Source organism: Blastomyces gilchristii (genome assembly GCF_000003855.2).
Source record: "Blastomyces gilchristii SLH14081 genomic scaffold supercont1.4, whole genome shotgun sequence".
In the NCBI taxonomy this organism is placed as follows: Eukaryota; Fungi; Ascomycota; class Eurotiomycetes; order Onygenales; family Ajellomycetaceae; genus Blastomyces; species Blastomyces gilchristii.
The window spans coordinates 4,358,892-4,374,538 of NW_003101679.1; the positions used below are offsets into that span (position 1 = coordinate 4,358,892).

At 49.1% G+C, this 15,647-nt stretch overlaps 6 protein-coding genes across 10 annotated transcripts; 4 read left to right on the top strand and 2 right to left on the bottom strand.

The window, feature by feature from the left end:
- Positions 1-187: 187 nt before the first annotated feature.
- BDBG_16754 (uncharacterized protein) lies at positions 188-3,952 on the top strand (the record flags this gene model as incomplete). Its single annotated transcript, XM_031724641.1, has 2 exons — positions 188-2,507; positions 2,622-3,952. The coding sequence occupies 2 exons, from the start codon at positions 188-190 to the stop codon at positions 3,950-3,952; spliced, it is 3,651 nt and encodes a 1,216-aa protein (XP_031577535.1).
- Positions 3,953-4,088: 136 nt separating this feature from the next.
- Positions 4,089-8,159, bottom strand: BDBG_03108 (ATP-dependent rRNA helicase SPB4). The gene is made up of 3 exons (XM_031721103.1): positions 6,285-8,159; positions 5,701-6,222; positions 4,089-5,628 (listed from the first exon to the last, which is right to left on the bottom strand). The coding sequence occupies exons 1-3, from the start codon at positions 6,572-6,574 to the stop codon at positions 5,073-5,075; spliced, it is 1,368 nt and encodes a 455-aa protein (XP_031577536.1). The 5' UTR covers positions 6,575-8,159; the 3' UTR covers positions 4,089-5,072.
- Positions 6,827-11,597, top strand: BDBG_03109 (phosphatidate cytidylyltransferase). Of its 5 annotated transcripts, none has more exons than XM_031721106.1 (3): positions 6,827-9,383; positions 9,443-9,758; positions 9,858-11,597. In XM_031721106.1, exon 1 carries the CDS (start codon positions 7,194-7,196, stop codon positions 8,412-8,414), a length of 1,221 nt encoding a protein of 406 aa, XP_031577539.1. In that variant the 5' UTR covers positions 6,827-7,193; the 3' UTR covers positions 8,415-9,383; positions 9,443-9,758; positions 9,858-11,597. The 5 variants fall into 5 exon arrangements, with proteins under 5 accessions (XP_031577539.1, XP_031577540.1, XP_002626932.2 ...); XM_031721107.1 differs by having other exon boundaries at positions 9,476-9,752; XM_002626886.2 differs by having other exon boundaries at positions 6,827-9,368; positions 9,443-9,752.
- Positions 8,252-11,946, bottom strand: BDBG_03110 (uncharacterized protein). Its single transcript, XM_031721108.1, has 4 exons — positions 11,844-11,946; positions 10,014-11,782; positions 8,696-9,931; positions 8,252-8,641 (listed from the first exon to the last, which is right to left on the bottom strand). Coding segments are annotated over exons 1-3 (1,785 nt in total). The 5' UTR covers positions 11,858-11,946; the 3' UTR covers positions 8,252-8,641; positions 8,696-9,929.
- Positions 11,947-12,555: 609 nt separating this feature from the next.
- On the top strand, positions 12,556-14,250 carry BDBG_03111 (uncharacterized protein; the record flags this gene model as incomplete). Its single annotated transcript, XM_002626888.1, has 1 exon — positions 12,556-14,250. One exon carries the CDS (start codon positions 12,556-12,558, stop codon positions 14,248-14,250), a length of 1,695 nt encoding a protein of 564 aa, XP_002626934.1.
- Positions 14,251-14,847: 597 nt separating this feature from the next.
- On the top strand, positions 14,848-15,563 carry BDBG_03112 (uncharacterized protein; the record flags this gene model as incomplete). The annotated part of the gene is made up of 2 exons (XM_002626889.2): positions 14,848-15,347; positions 15,503-15,563. 2 exons carry the CDS (start codon positions 14,848-14,850, stop codon positions 15,561-15,563), a joined length of 561 nt encoding a protein of 186 aa, XP_002626935.1.
- Between the last annotated feature and the right edge of the window lie 84 nt (positions 15,564-15,647).

Sequence of the window (15,647 nt, forward strand, 5' to 3'; positions counted from 1 at the left end):
AGCGAGCTCTATCCTGGTTTGTTTTCTATTATACCCTGTGGTGCCTCTCTTTGCGAGTACACTGGATATTTACTAACAGGGCCTAGGTTGGAGCTTCAACGCCATTCCTAGCTTTGTAGCCCATCGCCTCAGAAACAGCCGCTTGACGCTTTATATCTAAGTCGGGCACTCTGCCCTCTGTTGCGCCATGCGTACTCGATCGCAGCCAATTTCCCCAAGCGGGTTTCAGTCGCTGGAAACCGTTCCTCGCAGGAGGAAGACGACGGCTTCCAAGACCACCAAAACCACCAAAACCACGAAGCCCACAAAGGAGGCAAGTGCCAAAGTCGAGAAAAAGAAACCCGGAAAGCGCGGTCCCAAGAAAACATTGAAGAAAACGGCGGCTAAATCCGAGGAAACCACGACCACAGCTGAAAACAGTAACGACGCCCCCGCGCCTGCGCCTACCGACAACACTTCCGTGAACGAGTCCCCACAGGATGTTAATGACGTTGCGACAAGTCTAGAACCGGTTGAACAACCTACAACAGATAAATGTGAGCAGCCAACTTTTTCTTCAACTTCTCCCTCAACAGAGCCCACACCCGTGGACGCTCGCCCCATTTCTGTAGATACAGCAGCCCCTTCTTCAATTTCTACCCTGCAGGTTGGATCCCAGGATGAGCATTGGCAACCCCCCTCTGCAAATTCTTTACCTAGAATCAGTGCATCTACTCCACCTGTAAGGTTTGCCCCGCGACAACGTGGAAGCTCGATTCTCGAGGCAAATTCCACATTTTCTTCTTCTGTGAGCTATCCATCTACACCAACGGAAAATCATCGGGAGTCAAGCTCAAGCGCTGCGGGTCAGATCCCCGCCACCAACTCTTCAAGCACTCCCAGATTATTTGAACGTCCTACGCGCCGTTCGTACCCCCCAATTTCACTTTCAGGCCCTGGACCTTCTAGACCCACTTGTCGTTCTTTTACTTCTTCTCTGGATCGTTCGGACCCTCAGAGGGCCTGGCGATCAGGAACTGACCGTTTCTCACCTTCTTCTCAACTCCGTGTCTCTCAAGGCCAGCAAGCTGGACTTGGATTAAATCTTTCTCAAAATTCTCGCTCGTCTAGGTTGGACGTCTCTCGCATAGGCTTGGAAAATTACTCCACTTCACAATCTCTGTCACAATCCACGGCGCGAAGATCTCAGAGTCCATTAGAACGAGCAGCCTCCGCTTTAAATCCTGATGGTGCCCTCATCTTTGATCTGAATACGCCTCAACCAGCTGACAGAGCCCCTCATTCAATTCCTCAGTTTTCCTATCCTCTCCACTCTTCCCTTTTTGCACCCCCAGTTGACCCCTGTCAGAGTCCACTGGCGTCTACTCAAGCCAATGCTAGACCTTCCACCCCCCAAAGTTCTTTCTATGATTCCCCTGATTCTAGCCCCTTTGAATCAATTGTTCGAGACCGCCTTTACCGTACCTGGGAATCTCGGATAGCTCCAAGAGCTTCCCGCACTGCATCTCGCATTTCCGATAACATCCTACCAATTGCTACACCGCCTAGGATGACAACCTCGATAGGGACGCAGACATCACCTACCCTAGCTTCGGAGATAGTCCCTAAATGCGCATGTTGTTCTGCGATACTGATCTGCCCCAATAATAAACATCATGTTAACGCTGCTTTTGGAGTCGACCAACCCAAGAATCAGAAAACGCTAACAGAAAATACAGCTTCACCCCGTAAGAAGCGAGCACGACGACGAGATTATTCAAGCGATGACGATGGCGATTTGCGATCCTCGAAGAAACGCCGCGATGCCGTAACTTCGTCTATTGCGCACCACAGGCAGCGAAGAGTGACACCATATGCCGAACGATCCCGTCGCAGAGCAGTCGAAAGCCAAGGCCGGATTGATAAAACACTTTTCCGCATTCCTCAACTAATCGCTCAAAACAATGCAGATCGAGATACGACTGGCAATGATAAGGTAGACGATGCTGATGTCGAAGAACCAGCATGGGATGTGCTCAACCAGATGCGAGCAGATGCAGCAGAATTATCAGATCAAGAGCAAGCACAGACTCTCGAGGCCCCTCAGACCCCAACCCGGAACTGGGACATTCGAGGGCTGTTTAATTCAGTCCCTAGGTCGATTTCAAAGTTCATTCCAACGTTCAGTCTTTCTCCGGTGCGAACAGGGTCGTCTATTGAAGTATCTTCGACACCACCGGAGGCTGGAGGGAGACCTGCCCTATCCATGCCAGTGGTGAGTACTCCGGATCAGAGTGAGCCATCTGAACAACCTGAGCAAACTCCGGAGTTAGAGCATTTGACATATTCCCTTTTCCCGCAACCACTAAACCGGCGCCAGCTGTTGGGAACCCCCCCCGATGTTCGATCCCCACAGAAGGGAGCCCAGAAAGGTATCGTGACCGAAACGACCGTTTCTAAGGAAACTACAAATAGCAACACGCAACACGCGCCCGAAGATGAAAACAATAACAATAACAACGGTAGCAGTAAGAACCCAAGAAAACGCAGGCGCTCAAGTCCAGAGTCGATTCCAAATCCCCCAGGCACGAGCTATGGAATGGATTTGAGATATTTTGGGGACAGTTCACTAAGCGAAGCAGATGATGACTCGATACCCGAAGATATGACTACGTTTGGCACTGAGCAAGATCCACGCCCCATTCCACCCACAGAACAACCTGCTATTCGAGGTATCTTACGTGGTACAAAGCGCGTTCGTTTTGATGCTAGCCCAGAAAACACTCCATCTAAGCTTCGACTCCGCCATCCCCAACCTCAAACCGTCGATGATAACCAAAGAATGATCGAGGAACAAGGTTCATCTCTTTCTTCCACAGACGATGCCATGGATATCTCCAGCGACCATTCTACAGGCGAACCGTCAGCGTCTACACCGCCTGTCAACCCTCAAGCCCCTCCATCTGAATCCTCAGGAGATCCTCAGCCATCCCCCCCCTCTTCACCAATCATTCGCCCTAACCCTTTTGGAACCTACTGCCTAGACTACGATATGTTTTCAGACGATGATGATTTATATGAGGAGGAAATTGCCGCTGAACAGGCAGCTGCAACTGAAGCCGCAGCAGCTTCAAGCTCCAGCACTGACATCACCGAGAGTCAAGCACCCACGACATCTACTCAGGCTCGTGACATTATCCCCTCCTCCTCTCAGCAAACACCAGTTGCGGAACACCAACCTTCTGAATCAAGAGGTGCCTCTCAGTCATCGTCCACGACTCCTGAGACTGCGCCTGCTGATTCTCAAACATCCCAACAGCCTTCTATGTTCGCTATTAATTGGACGCAACCTCCACCGCCTCGCCCGACGCCGGCTCATGCGTCGCTGCCAACGCAGCCAATCACACCCGTTGGCGCGGACGCTGTTGCCAAGCTCCGTTCACAGGCCGAAAAGTACAAGCCGAAGCTCCCTAGTGGGCTTCGTGCTTCTCGCCGGTACTCTTCCAGTCCGCTGTCAGCTCCAGACAGCGGCGACAACATGACCTCGCGTCCTGAACGTTTTGAGCCGTTGGTGGATTCCCCTCCGCCACATCTCAACACCCGTGAGCAATGCCAAGCCACGGAAGCCAAGGGGGAGGCTTCCGCGGGCGACAAGGAAAACTCCAGCGGGGGGTCGCTGGAGCAAAGCTCATACGTACCAAACCCTCGGATGAGGCAATTGGTACGTGAGATGTGGTTGGAGGAGGATGATGAGGCGGCTGATGAGGTGTTCAGTCGCGAGTTCCGGCGATTCCGCCGGGAGAGATCCCGGTTGGAGGAGTCGGAGCTGCAAGAGGAGGAGGGGGGGGAGGAGGGGGGGGAGGAGGGGGGGGAGGAAGAGGAGGGGGCAGCTCACATCGAGCCCTTTAACCTGGGTTCGTATGATGAGTTTTGCCGGAGTTTTGAGGAGTATAGGCGGCGGCGGGCCGCCTAGGGGGTTGAGGGAAGGGGCGTTGCTTTTTGTTTTTGTTTTTGATTTTGATTTTGACTTATTGAATTTCTTGATTTATTTTGTTTCCTCTATTGAGTTCTTTCGCATTGTTCCCTCATTATCTGCTTCGGCGGAGAGATGACTGGGTACTTTCGAAAGGCTCATATTTTCTTTTGTATTGTGTTTTGAGTTTTTACTTTTTTGATTTCTTTTTCGTCTTCTATTGCTCGTTTATTCCCTCTCTTCCTTTTCGGGGGGAAAAGAAGTAGACTGGGTTTAACGGGCCGCATGTATGTAGGTACGCACGTATGTATGCACGTATGCATGTTTGCTCCTGGCTTTTATATTTTTATAGATCATGTATGATTAGCTTTTGTTTGGAGTCCGGGGGGCTGGGGGGAAAGGCGCAATTGATTTTTTGCCAAGATATTCATTCTCTTTTACTGTAGGGAATCATAAAGTAATTGTAACCGATGAATTGCTACGTAGTGTGTATTATAAAAGCCCCTGAGTAGCAGCTAATCGAACCCTTCAAACTCCTCTTCAGCCTCGGTTTGAGCTTGTTCCTTCGCAGATTTTCGAACGGCACTCACCATCCGCTCGGTCTCTCTTACTTTCTCCCTCTCTTCCTCCGTCATCTTTTCCCACCGCTCATGCTCTCTCTTAGCTTTCTTCCTCTCCCGTCGCCGCTCCTTCTCACTCTTTCTCTCCAGATTCTGACTCCATGGAATCGATTCGCTAACCACAGGCCTCTTCAGAGGCCCCTTCTCACCATTAACACTCGCAGCATTATCATGATCAATGTCGCCACCACTCCTCCGCTCGCCCATCTCTTCCTGCCGATGTCTCTCTCTCTGCTTATCCTTGTACGCATAGTTATTCCAATCCACCCCACTAACGCCTAGACTCTTATCACCTGTAAACGCCTTTAGCTCGGGCATCTTGGGCAGTCGCAGAAGCCCCCATGCTCGCCCCAGCTCCTCCCAGTCCAAGTCTGTGACGCGGAATATGCTGCTGGCCTGGTGCTTGCTGTAGCTGCGTAGCCAGCTGACGAAGGCGCGCTGGGCTTTATCGTGTACGGCGCGGTCTTGAAGGACGAGGGTGCGGATTTGTTCGGTGGTGGTTATGGCGTCTGTGGGTGTGATGTGGATTGGGTGGGAGAATGAGGATGTGGATGTGGTGGAGGTGGAGGTGGGAGGTGGATTGGAATTCCGTCACGGGCGTTTTGCGCACATTGAGGAATGGGATGTAATCCTCTTCCCGACCTGGGTGGAGGAAGATGATGCTGAGACCGCGACGGCCAGCGCGGCCTGCTCGTCCGCAGCGGTGGAGGAAGACTTTTGGATCCGTCGGGGGATCTATTTGGATTACTAGATCTACGGCTGGGATGTCGAGCCGCGGGCGCCACGTCCGTGGTTAGGAGGATGCAGGAGGTGACGGAGTGGGCGAAGCGGGTGAAATTTTTCTGACGGACTTGTGGGGGGTGTTTGCCGTGCAGAGGGATTGTGGTAAATTGGTCTGGTAGGAGGGAAGGGAGGATGTGCTGGTAATAGTCTACTGCGGCGCAGGTGGAGAAGTAAAGGATGGATCTTTGCGGGGTGGGTGAGAGGGTTGAGAGGATCTTTTTCACGGCAGGCAGTTTGTGGGTTGGTGGGGTAAGGAGGTAGGTCATTTGAAGGCTGGAAAATAGTGGAATTAGAATATGAAACATACGCCGAAATTATTAGCTGTGTCGCTGGGATAATACATACCTCGCTGGAGTTCGCTTTTCCTCCAAACCTGCCCCTTTCACCTTGACTGCAATTTTAACCGGGTTCCGTAAGCCGACGCGAATAATCTGGTCGACTGCCTCGCTGACACTGGCACTGAAAAGACCCGTTCGCCGTTGCTTGGGTAATCGTTGAAGGATTTTCTGTAGATCTTCTTTGAAACCCAAATCTAAAAGTCTGTCCGCCTCATCGAGGACAAGAACCTCAAACGACGACTGTGGACAATGGGCATGAGGCGACGATAAAAGCTCAAGAAGGCGACCCGGTGTTGATACGAGAACATTAGGCGACTGCTTTAGAAATGTACTTAAATCTTGCGCGGGGGTTGTAGCGCCTCCTAGTAGGAGTTGAGGTACTATTTTCAACGTGGATGATGGGTACGATGGGGCAGGGTTAGCCTCGTCGCCTTCGTTGTTGTTACCTGCCCGCTGAAGGCGCGCCGCGGATGGACCGTGGAAGGCTAGCAAAGACAGCAAGACATTGTATATTTGAGTGGCCAATTCTCTATTCCGTATATTAGCCTAATTGAACTTCCCCTTTGATGAAACTGCGGCGATATAAAATACCTGGTGGGGGAGATGATAATGGCTCCAATGTGATGCTTTTTTATAGGTGATTCCAGCCGTAAAAGCCTTTCTACTACGGGAATCAAAAAGGATAATGTCTTCCCGCTGCCCGTCACAGCCTCAACAACGACATCCTTATGCGCCATGAACAGAGGAATTGTCGAGGCCTGTACTGGGGTCATACGGGAGAAGCCCATAGTGGAAATAGCGTCAAGGATCCATTCCGACAATGGAGGGGTGAGAGCATCCCAAGCTCTAGACTTAGAGCTCTGCGGAATCGCTGGAGCCATTCTGCACGCGGGTATCACAATTCCGTCCGGTCTCAAGCTTAACGTGGAGGCTTGAGATGAGGTTGGGGAAGTCTGCGATAGTTTCCCAATGGAGTAAAAAAGTGGAAGTCTTGGCGCGCGGAATAATTTCTGCCGTTTTACGCCGCTATAACCTTGGAAATTGCTCCGCCCCACGTGACCTGCGGAGCGTGGCGGAAAAGCTGATTATCACGTGCTAAAAGCCCTTATTTGGAAATATTGAAGCTGACAAGTTATTCATCTGCATCATCTCAGAGACACGGACTCTATCTTTTTATTTCCTCTGCAGCTCCTCACTCTACTGTCGCTTTGCTTTCCACTACTTTGTGCGGCTCAGGGTGAAGAAACCACACCGCTTGTGTGTTTGCTGGCCCAGAATGCGCCTGCATTTTCCGCAGCGAGCGCTCCCTTGACAAACACAGAGCTCTATTTTTGTGGCGTTATAGCCCCTCCTTACAGTATCTTTCGCGGGATATTCTACCCTCTGGCTGCCGTTTTTCGTTCTTTTCTGCCACTCGCAAGGGATCTAGTGTCGGGGCTCTAACTGCCCTCATCGCGTCGATCGTGTTTCCTAGTGCGCCCCTCCAGGATTTCCGCTGTCATGTCAGTTATGTATGCTGTTCCCACTACTCCCCGCGTAACTTCGCCGTCTCCCGCTCCTTCAGATAATTTGACCGCCGGAAACGTTGAGTCTGGCCGTGTCACGCGATCCGCTTCTGCGAGACAACGCCTCTCGTCGCCTCCCGCCATATCAGAGGAGAACGAAACCCACAATGAGAGTGAGGAGGAATCAAGCTCGGACTCTATTACAGACCGCCGCGCACGTACGCGCTCTCGGAGCCCGACTGGGCTACCTCCGAATCAAGCACGTCGACGAATGACGGGACTAACGCCTGTGAACGGCGCCTCGATAACAGGCTTATCAAAATCCGAACCCCTGTCGAATGGATATGTCCCTGCGAATGGCCATCTCTCCCCATATTCCAACATTCAAAACCGTTTGCGGGCTTTCTCCCGTTCTCCTTCACCACTAGGCCTCATACCGCTTCATAGACACTACAGGACTTTTATTCATCGGCATGAAATCCCGCGCAAACTTCTCCATGTTTCAATCGGATTTGTCACGCTCCATCTCTACTACCGTGGGGTCCAGACCTTGAACGTAGCTCCCTGGCTCCTAACAGCATTGATCCCAATAGCTATTACCGATTTCCTACGACACCGCTACCAGTCTGTAAACAAACTGTACATCCGGTGCTTGGGGGCGCTTATGCGAGAGACCGAGGTAGCCGGGTACAATGGTGTGATCTGGTACCTGTTGGGAGCATATATCTCTCTCCGTTTCTTCCCAAAGGATGTTGGCGTGGTGGGCGTTTTGCTCCTGAGCTGGTGCGACACCGCTGCATCCACCTTCGGGCGCTTGTATGGCCGGTACACGCTTCGTCTCCGCAGTGGAAAGAGCTTGGCTGGGACTCTAGCCGCTTGGGCCACAGGGGCTGCTACTGCAGCTGTCTTCTGGGGTTATCTTGTCCCTTGGTTCGGTACCTTCCCTGACGATCCTGAGGGGTCATTCATGTTCAATGGCACCCTCAATCTGATTCCAAGCTTCATTCGAGGCTACCTCGGGTGGGCTGGGATTTCCGCAACTAGCGCAGCTAAAGCAGTGGTTACTGGGCCTTTGGCTTTGGGTATTATGAGTATGTGGACGGGAATTGTGGCTGCTGGCAGTGAACTTATAGACATCTTCGGATGGGATGATAACCTTACCATTCCCGTCCTTAGTAGTGTTGGGATTTGGGGCTTTTTGAAAACTTTCGGATGATATGGTTTATTTTCACATCACTCTTCTCGAACTCTATCTTAATACTTTCCCCCTTCCCTTTCGGCTCCTTGTTTTCTTTTCCCTGATGGTGCTCCATGATGTCATTTTCACGAACCCTACATTTCCACCTCTGAAGTTTACGTACGGTCCTCTATCTTATCCCTTTTTTTACCGGCCCATCTCCCCGTATGTTTTCGCGAATCGCCATTTCAGCTGGTGCTCGTTTTCTAGACAGTTATGTTACCCTCACCACCCCGCTTTTTTATATCACGGATACTTGCCAGTTCCCTTTTTCCATTAGCCCCTCAATCATTGAATCCCTATTTTCAACCCGACATTTTGCGTTCGTGACACTGGCATTACTTCTGGATTTATCGTACAACCCCTTTCTGTCTTCGGCGTTTAGGTTTAGGTCTAAGGAAAGACAGCATAAAGACAATAGCTCGATATTGGATAGCTTAGTATTCATTAACTTAAGAAATATAAATCATTTATTCTCTGACGTTTATTGTACCGTGATATAGGTTTCCCGTGGTTGACAAGGTCATAGAGGGGTTAGCTGTTGGTGAAAGAAAATTTGGTGAATGGGCATCGTTAGTTTAGAGGAAGTTTATTGGGGGTCTATGGACCACAATGTATGTATTAATTCTAGCGGGATATTGGTAGGATTTTGCATTTCAATATGGGGTATGCTCAGCAAACAGGAATGAGGAATGGCCAAAAAAGAATCCAGAGTATGTTTAGCCTAATTCCTGATTTCCAAAAAAAAGTGTACCGCGGTGGCGATTCAGGTAACACGTGTACCGGCTACTCTTCACTCAAATCTAGAATACTTACTCGTCCAATTAATTTCTTCTTGCCTAGTTTCTTATCAAGGATAGTTTCCCTTCGACTATTTCTTGCGGCCCCCGTATAATAATTGCTCTGCTCTTCAGGGGAAATGTTTTCGTCCTCGTTCGTGCTCTGCCTGTATGTCCAGTATCCTTTGTAAGTTTCGATGACTGACAGCTCGGTTCGCTGAAATGGAGAATTTGTTGCCCGGACCCCATTTTCCGTTTTAGAAAGTAATTTTCTGCGGTCGTCGTTCGAGGGAAGGTCTGCAACTGCACTCGCTAAAGGATTATCCTGGGAAGACCCACCCTTTTCAATGGTGGTATGTGAGTGTTCAGAGAATCCATCCACTTTATGCTCTTGAATCTTCAGTGCCGACATTTGAGATAATATGTCATCTGCAGTGGAAAGGTTGAATTCTGAGATTGACGATCGCAAGGATGACGTAAAAGTGTTCAACTTCGTGGCATGATTTTCCTCCTCGATATCTAAACTTTGAATGGGCGGGTAAATGTTTGATATTCCTTTAGACTTGTTTCGAATTTGTGTTTGAGGCTTGACGGATGTGATTGTTCGTGAACCTACGGCCTCATGGCTAACTCCAAGACTTAGATCACGATTTTTAGGCGACGATAGCTGAGCATCTGATGAAATTTGCATGTCAAACATGGCTTTGCCTAACATTTCTATGGAAGTGTTGTACAAATCCGCTAGTTATTAGCATGGGAAGATTGAAAACATCGTATAGAAAGGGTGAGAGGAACTTACATTCATTACCATGTTCGAAGTTCAATGCCGCCTTAGTATTTGTTGAAGTCGCCACGTTCGATGATTTTAGGGAAGCTAAAGGATCTCCGTTACTCGAGCTATATGCTTGACTGGATGACAATTCTGAAAGCTGCGAGAATAATCCGAACGCGTCTTCATTTGTGATGGTAGAACCGTTTCGGCACGCGGCTTTTTGAGAAGAGAACGGACGAGAATTGGTCACTACAGTACCTAGGCTTTTAACAATAGTTCCATACTTCATAATCTCGCCAAATTTCATTTTCGGATCGACGACTTTAGGTTTCGTCACCTTCGGGGCTCTCTTGCGGGAAGCTCGTTTCTCCGCAGCTGCTAACTTCTCCTGTTTTCGCGTATTCCACATGTTGACTGCCTCTGGCATTCCAATCTCCGCGACAGCTTCAAACACCCATACCCTATCTTTTTGCGTAGGGTCGTACGAAGTTTGCCGTCGTGTTTCCCGATTGGGGTTGGCTACATCGTCTTCAATCTCTAGATTGTCGATATCCTCGGTCTCACTCTCTTGTTGTGCCCCGGTGGCGGTGGGTTCACTGTTTAAGTCTAACCCAACAATATCGCTCGGTATAAACTCAAGCCTCAGCTCTGATAATCCATCGGTGCTGTAGTGAAATCTTTGCCCGCAAAATTGCGCGCCTGTTGTTGGTTCATAAAGGGCTAACGAGTCAAGGTTGGCGAGGAGTGGGAGGCATAATCTCAATCTATTGCACACCAAGGGCCCCGCAAGGATCTTGGTCAATCTTCTTGCAGAGCCATGCTGCCAGCCGAAATCCTTCCAAACGAAGTTTCTAAGACCCTCGATATCAATGGCTTGGTCCCACTTAAATGACTGCCGTACCTCATTTAGCTTCTCTGCCGAAGAAACAACTGGATGTGTGTAGTCGCGCAGCACTTTCAGGTCCGGAAAGTTATCTGGAATTTGGACAACTTTGTGTTTGGACCTAAAATATCCCTCACCATTTTCATGGAGCTCGGTTTGCAGCCGTTCTCTCCATTTCCCTAACTTCATAGCTACTTCCGATGGGCTACCTTCGATGGCTTGTAATAATTCGTTACCAAAGCCTGCCTGTACGATTTCCCCTGCCAGCTTCGGGCCGCATTTTGGTACTCCCGCAGGTAGATAGTCGCCTCCACTTAACAACGCAAAGAGAATCATGCCACCCCTATCAAGCGGAACATTCGGTTTCTCTTCATCCCCAGTCCCCTCGGTTCGATAAAGAGTAACATGGGTGGCCGCATTTGTTCCGCTAGAGTATTCTTTGGAAAAGTTCATGATCGTGACCTTTGATCCAAACATAATAGCGTCGACATCATTGCTCATAACTGCATCCACCACACCGGAGGTCTGCAGCCTCGCGCATTCAGCCTCAGCTTCTCCCGGTGCTGTGTGATGCGGAAAGCGGAATAAGTCTATCAAATATTTGGAACGCCGTATTACCCTTCCCAGATCACCAACTCCGGTGTTTCTGCCAATTAACTTCCCACGCTTGTACGTGGGCCTTTGCGGGCCATCGTAAACGAACAGTGGATGCACAGGTAATCCCGTCAACCGTACCAGACGATAGAAGAGGGTTCGAAGCTCCGGATTGGTGCCTCCTTTCCCTGCTTGGATTTGGAAAAGCCATATCGAAATATCTATAGCAACGCGAATGGGTCGGGATGTCCGCTGCAAATGATCGACAGCCAACTTGGCTAAGGAGATTCGTTCTCCAGGGCCGAGTGACTGGATAAGACTGCAAGTATCCATCAGTACGCACGATTCTTCCAACAGTTAACCCTGGGAATATGACTTACCCCGGAATTCCCATTCAAAAATCCCGGACAGAGGTACTTTCGTACCTCCTATGATTGAGCGGAGTGGATTCAGGCCTTTCCGCATGTCGTTCAGCTGTTCGTGTTTTGGCGATGGTTCGGTGTCAAGCCTCATCGCGTTATCACGTGATATGCAACCCACCAAGATCTTAGAGACATCTTATCTCAGCATGCTCAGCCTCTCTTCTCGATATTTTCGGATTAGCGCGACCAACTAAACTCCTTTAGACTTCTGCCAAGTCCTGCTAACTTCTGGACCAATAAGAGACTTCACACGTGCTCGCAACCTAATATCTCCGCGAAGAGTTTGCTGGGGATGTCCCATTTAGGTTTAGTGTAAGCCCTGTGACAGTTGATTGGCTCAGATGTTAGCAGGACTTGGCAGAAAGTAGCAGTAGTTCGGATTGAGTTAGCTCGGAGTGGAGTGGCTGAGTTTACTGAGATAAGAGACATCAATCAATACAACCTCTGAAGAGAGCCCGTGTCTACCGCGTAACAATTTTAGCTAGCTTACGGACTGCGTTTACACATTGTTTCAGGACCCAGTACGATTGGGGTGCGGTGATGATGACGATGAACCCAACCCGGAAAGGAACGATGCTCAAACCCTTTCTTTGCTCCCCCAAGAAAGCATAAACATCTAGATAAACAAACTATATTTGTTTCCGCAACATTGGTTAAAGAGCAATTAATAATGGCTACTGCTTCCTCTTCATCAGGCTTCGACCGGCGACAGTCGCTTACCTCTACAGCCACAGTTCGATCAAGCCTCCGTCAAGGGCGACACCATGGGTCTCCGCATACACCGCAGCAGCGACAGATACTATCGTCATACACGGGCTCTACCTCTCCTGGGTCGTCGTTTCGGCACGAAGAAGATGCGGTGATATTTGAGTTGGGATCTCGGTATCTCCGTGCCGGGTTCGAAGGCGACAACTCCCCAATATGTGTCGTTAGCTTTGGTCCGGAGGGAGGACGAAGAGTCGGGGATTATAGGGGATGGATAAGAACCGGTGGGCATGAGGGAACGAATTCAAGTAAAGTCCACAAAAATGTGGATGAATGGTCGAAAAGCTACGAGCTTTGGAGCATGGATATCCGAGATTTTGACATTGGGCTATTTGAGGATAAAGTGGAGCGAACGGTCCGTGAAGTTTACAACAAGTATCTTCTCACAGACGCGGGCTCTTCGCGGCTGGTTATTGTGCTGCCGCCAATTGTCCCTCATCCGCTTCTCTCATGTCTCCTATCAACCATATTCAATCGTTGGAGATATCCTAGCATAACTTTACTGCCGTCTGCAGCCATGGCGGCTATTTCGGCAGGGTTAAGAGCTGCACTTGTTGTTGATATTGGATGGGAGGAGACCACAGTTACTGGACTTTATGAATATCGAGAAATTCAGTCGAAACGAAGCACTCGTGCTATGAAATTTCTAATGCGCAAAATGGGTTCCTTCCTTACAAGTCTAGCAGAAAACTCGCGAAAGAAACACGAATCCGATAATAACAATGGGGATGATGATGTAATCGCGGTGAGCTTTGAATGGTGTGAGGAAATAGTGACGCGGTTAGCCTGGTGCAAAAATAAGGGAAATACTGAGCCCACTGAAAGGATCTCTGAGGAGTCTTTCCCAAGCCCAGAAGATTCACAGCTATACGATTACAATGTCACTTTGCCGTCGCAACTAGGCGATGCTACCACTGACATGAATGTCCCGTTCGCCAAATTTTCTGAACCGGTTGAGGAAGCTTTGTTTGCTGGAGGCGTTGATGCAAGAAACCTCGATGATGATGAAATGCCTCTTGATCATTTAGTCTATTATGCCCTCCTTGCTCTTCCGCCGGATATCCGCGGCGCATGCATGTCGCGCATCATTTTTGTTGGCGGGGGTTCGAATATTCCAGGTATTCGTCGAAGAATAATGGACGAGGTGGAGTTCCTTATAGGGAGCCATGGTTGGGACCCCGTTAGAGGGAAGAATGTTAACAAACGCCGGGGGCAGCTTCAGGAAATTTCTATGAACCAACAACGGCCGGTTAGCTCTGCTTCGAATAGAAGCACCCAAGGAGATACTCAGTCAGAGTCGGCTACGAATTTCGTTGACGAAAAGCTGGAACGTGCCAACAGGGATGCCAAACCATATATGCATGGGGTTCTTCGCCAGGTTGAGTCTCTCGGGTCCTGGGCAGGAGCTAGTCTTGTAGCCAGCCTCAAGGTCAAAGGAATCGTGGAAATTGAAAGAGACAAGTTCCTACAGCACGGTCTTGCGGGAGCAAGTCGCGACTCTGACCTAACCCACATTGCAGAGCGACGATCCGGATATGGGCCAGGTATAGGCAGATCAGGTGTCGAAAGGTCAAGCTGGACACTCGGTGAATGGGGTTAATACGTGGAGGATGTTAAGCACTTCTTACCTTTTCGTTCTGAAGATATTGAAAGGTAGGATCTGGCTTTGGGTACGATCTTTGGGCTTATTACTTTGTTTTTCCTAATTTTTCTACCGGCTTCGATCCTGGCTTGGGACGATACCACGGCGTTGTTCATTTAATATTCACTACTCGTTACCATGCCACTCTATCTTGGAGTATATGAATACCCTGCTAGTGAATGTAACTTGGGTTAGGTGCAATTCTTTGTTTCCAGTTTCAGAAATTGGACATTTCTTTAAAGCAGTATCATCCCTCTGAGGCCTTGGTACTCTTGTCCTTTCAACAACAGGCCAGCGTTTTGTGGCAACAAGGCAATTGTGATTTCCTTTCAAGTTTGATATACCTTCAGTCAGCCTATTATAAGCATGCACCTGCCTTGTTGATACTAAAAGCAGTCTCAAAGTATCTCAAGGCTGTTCTTGTTCTTCGGTTCCTCAGTCTCCCTTCTTCCTTCCTGCAGCGAATTTATTTGGCATATCTTCATCTAACATGAAATGTGTTGCAAACCCTATTCTTATCGACCTGTCCCGTTTTTATTGGACTAAACATTCATGATGACTTCTTCGATACGGACATTCCGCTCCGTATCATCACCTTCCTCTCGCCAACTTCACGAGCCACGAAATTCAAATCGGGCATCCAAACGGTTCTCTCTTGGTATTTTCTCAAATTCAGACCTCAGCCGTAGTAGCACTGCAACTACAGCCTCGGGCAAAGAAACACGCCAATGCGCTCCCACCTCCAACGAGGTTGACCTCCTTCCCAATGATCAGATCAAGCTCGAGGAAATCGCGAACTATCATCTAGGTCAGATAGGGCGATTAGCGATTGAAATAGCACATTGCAATGAACAGGTCGAGCTATTACCACGCACCAAACTTCCGGAAGGCATGGAGTGTATTGCTAGGAAACATTATGAGCGAATGCAAGCGGCTGAGGACTGGCTGAAACTGCTTGAAAATTTCCAGGATTTCCACCGGCAGGAAGTTGAAAGAATTAAGGAATTGAAAAGGAAATTAATGATGAGCAACGCTTTGGATAGTGATCCTCTTATGTATGTTTTCTGCCACTCTTTCCCTTTTGCTTTGCGCTTCTGGGTGTTGTCTGCCTCAGAATTTTGGTTGTCGGGTTTTGGATGGCTTTGATTTTTTAACACCCTTCAATCTACCGACCGGTGCTGACACAAGGGCCCTTCCATGACATGGTTAGAACTCTTTCTCGAGACGATGAGTTTCCCAATACGTTTTGTGACTATGACTCCTACACGTAGAGGGAAAAACAAGTATTTGGTTTTTGGAGACCACATTTCAATATGGTTAACCAAAACCTAACTCAACCTATTTCAGCATAGTCG

Excerpts from the sequence above, each read along its gene's own strand:
- BDBG_03109 (XM_031721104.1), top strand. The coding sequence starts at position 7,194 with ATGTCAGTTATGTATGCTGTTCCCACTACTCCCCGCGTAACTTCGCCG.
- BDBG_03108 (XM_031721103.1), bottom strand. The coding sequence starts at position 6,574 with ATGGCTCCAGCGATTCCGCAGAGCTCTAAGTCTAGAGCTTGGGATGCT. Across the intron at positions 6,223-6,284 it reads ATTATCATCTCCCCCACCAG|AGAATTGGCCACTCAAATAT; the intron begins GTATTTTATATC and ends TATACGGAATAG. Across the intron at positions 5,629-5,700 it reads GAAAAGCGAACTCCAGCGAG|CCTTCAAATGACCTACCTCC; the intron begins GTATGTATTATC and ends ACTATTTTCCAG.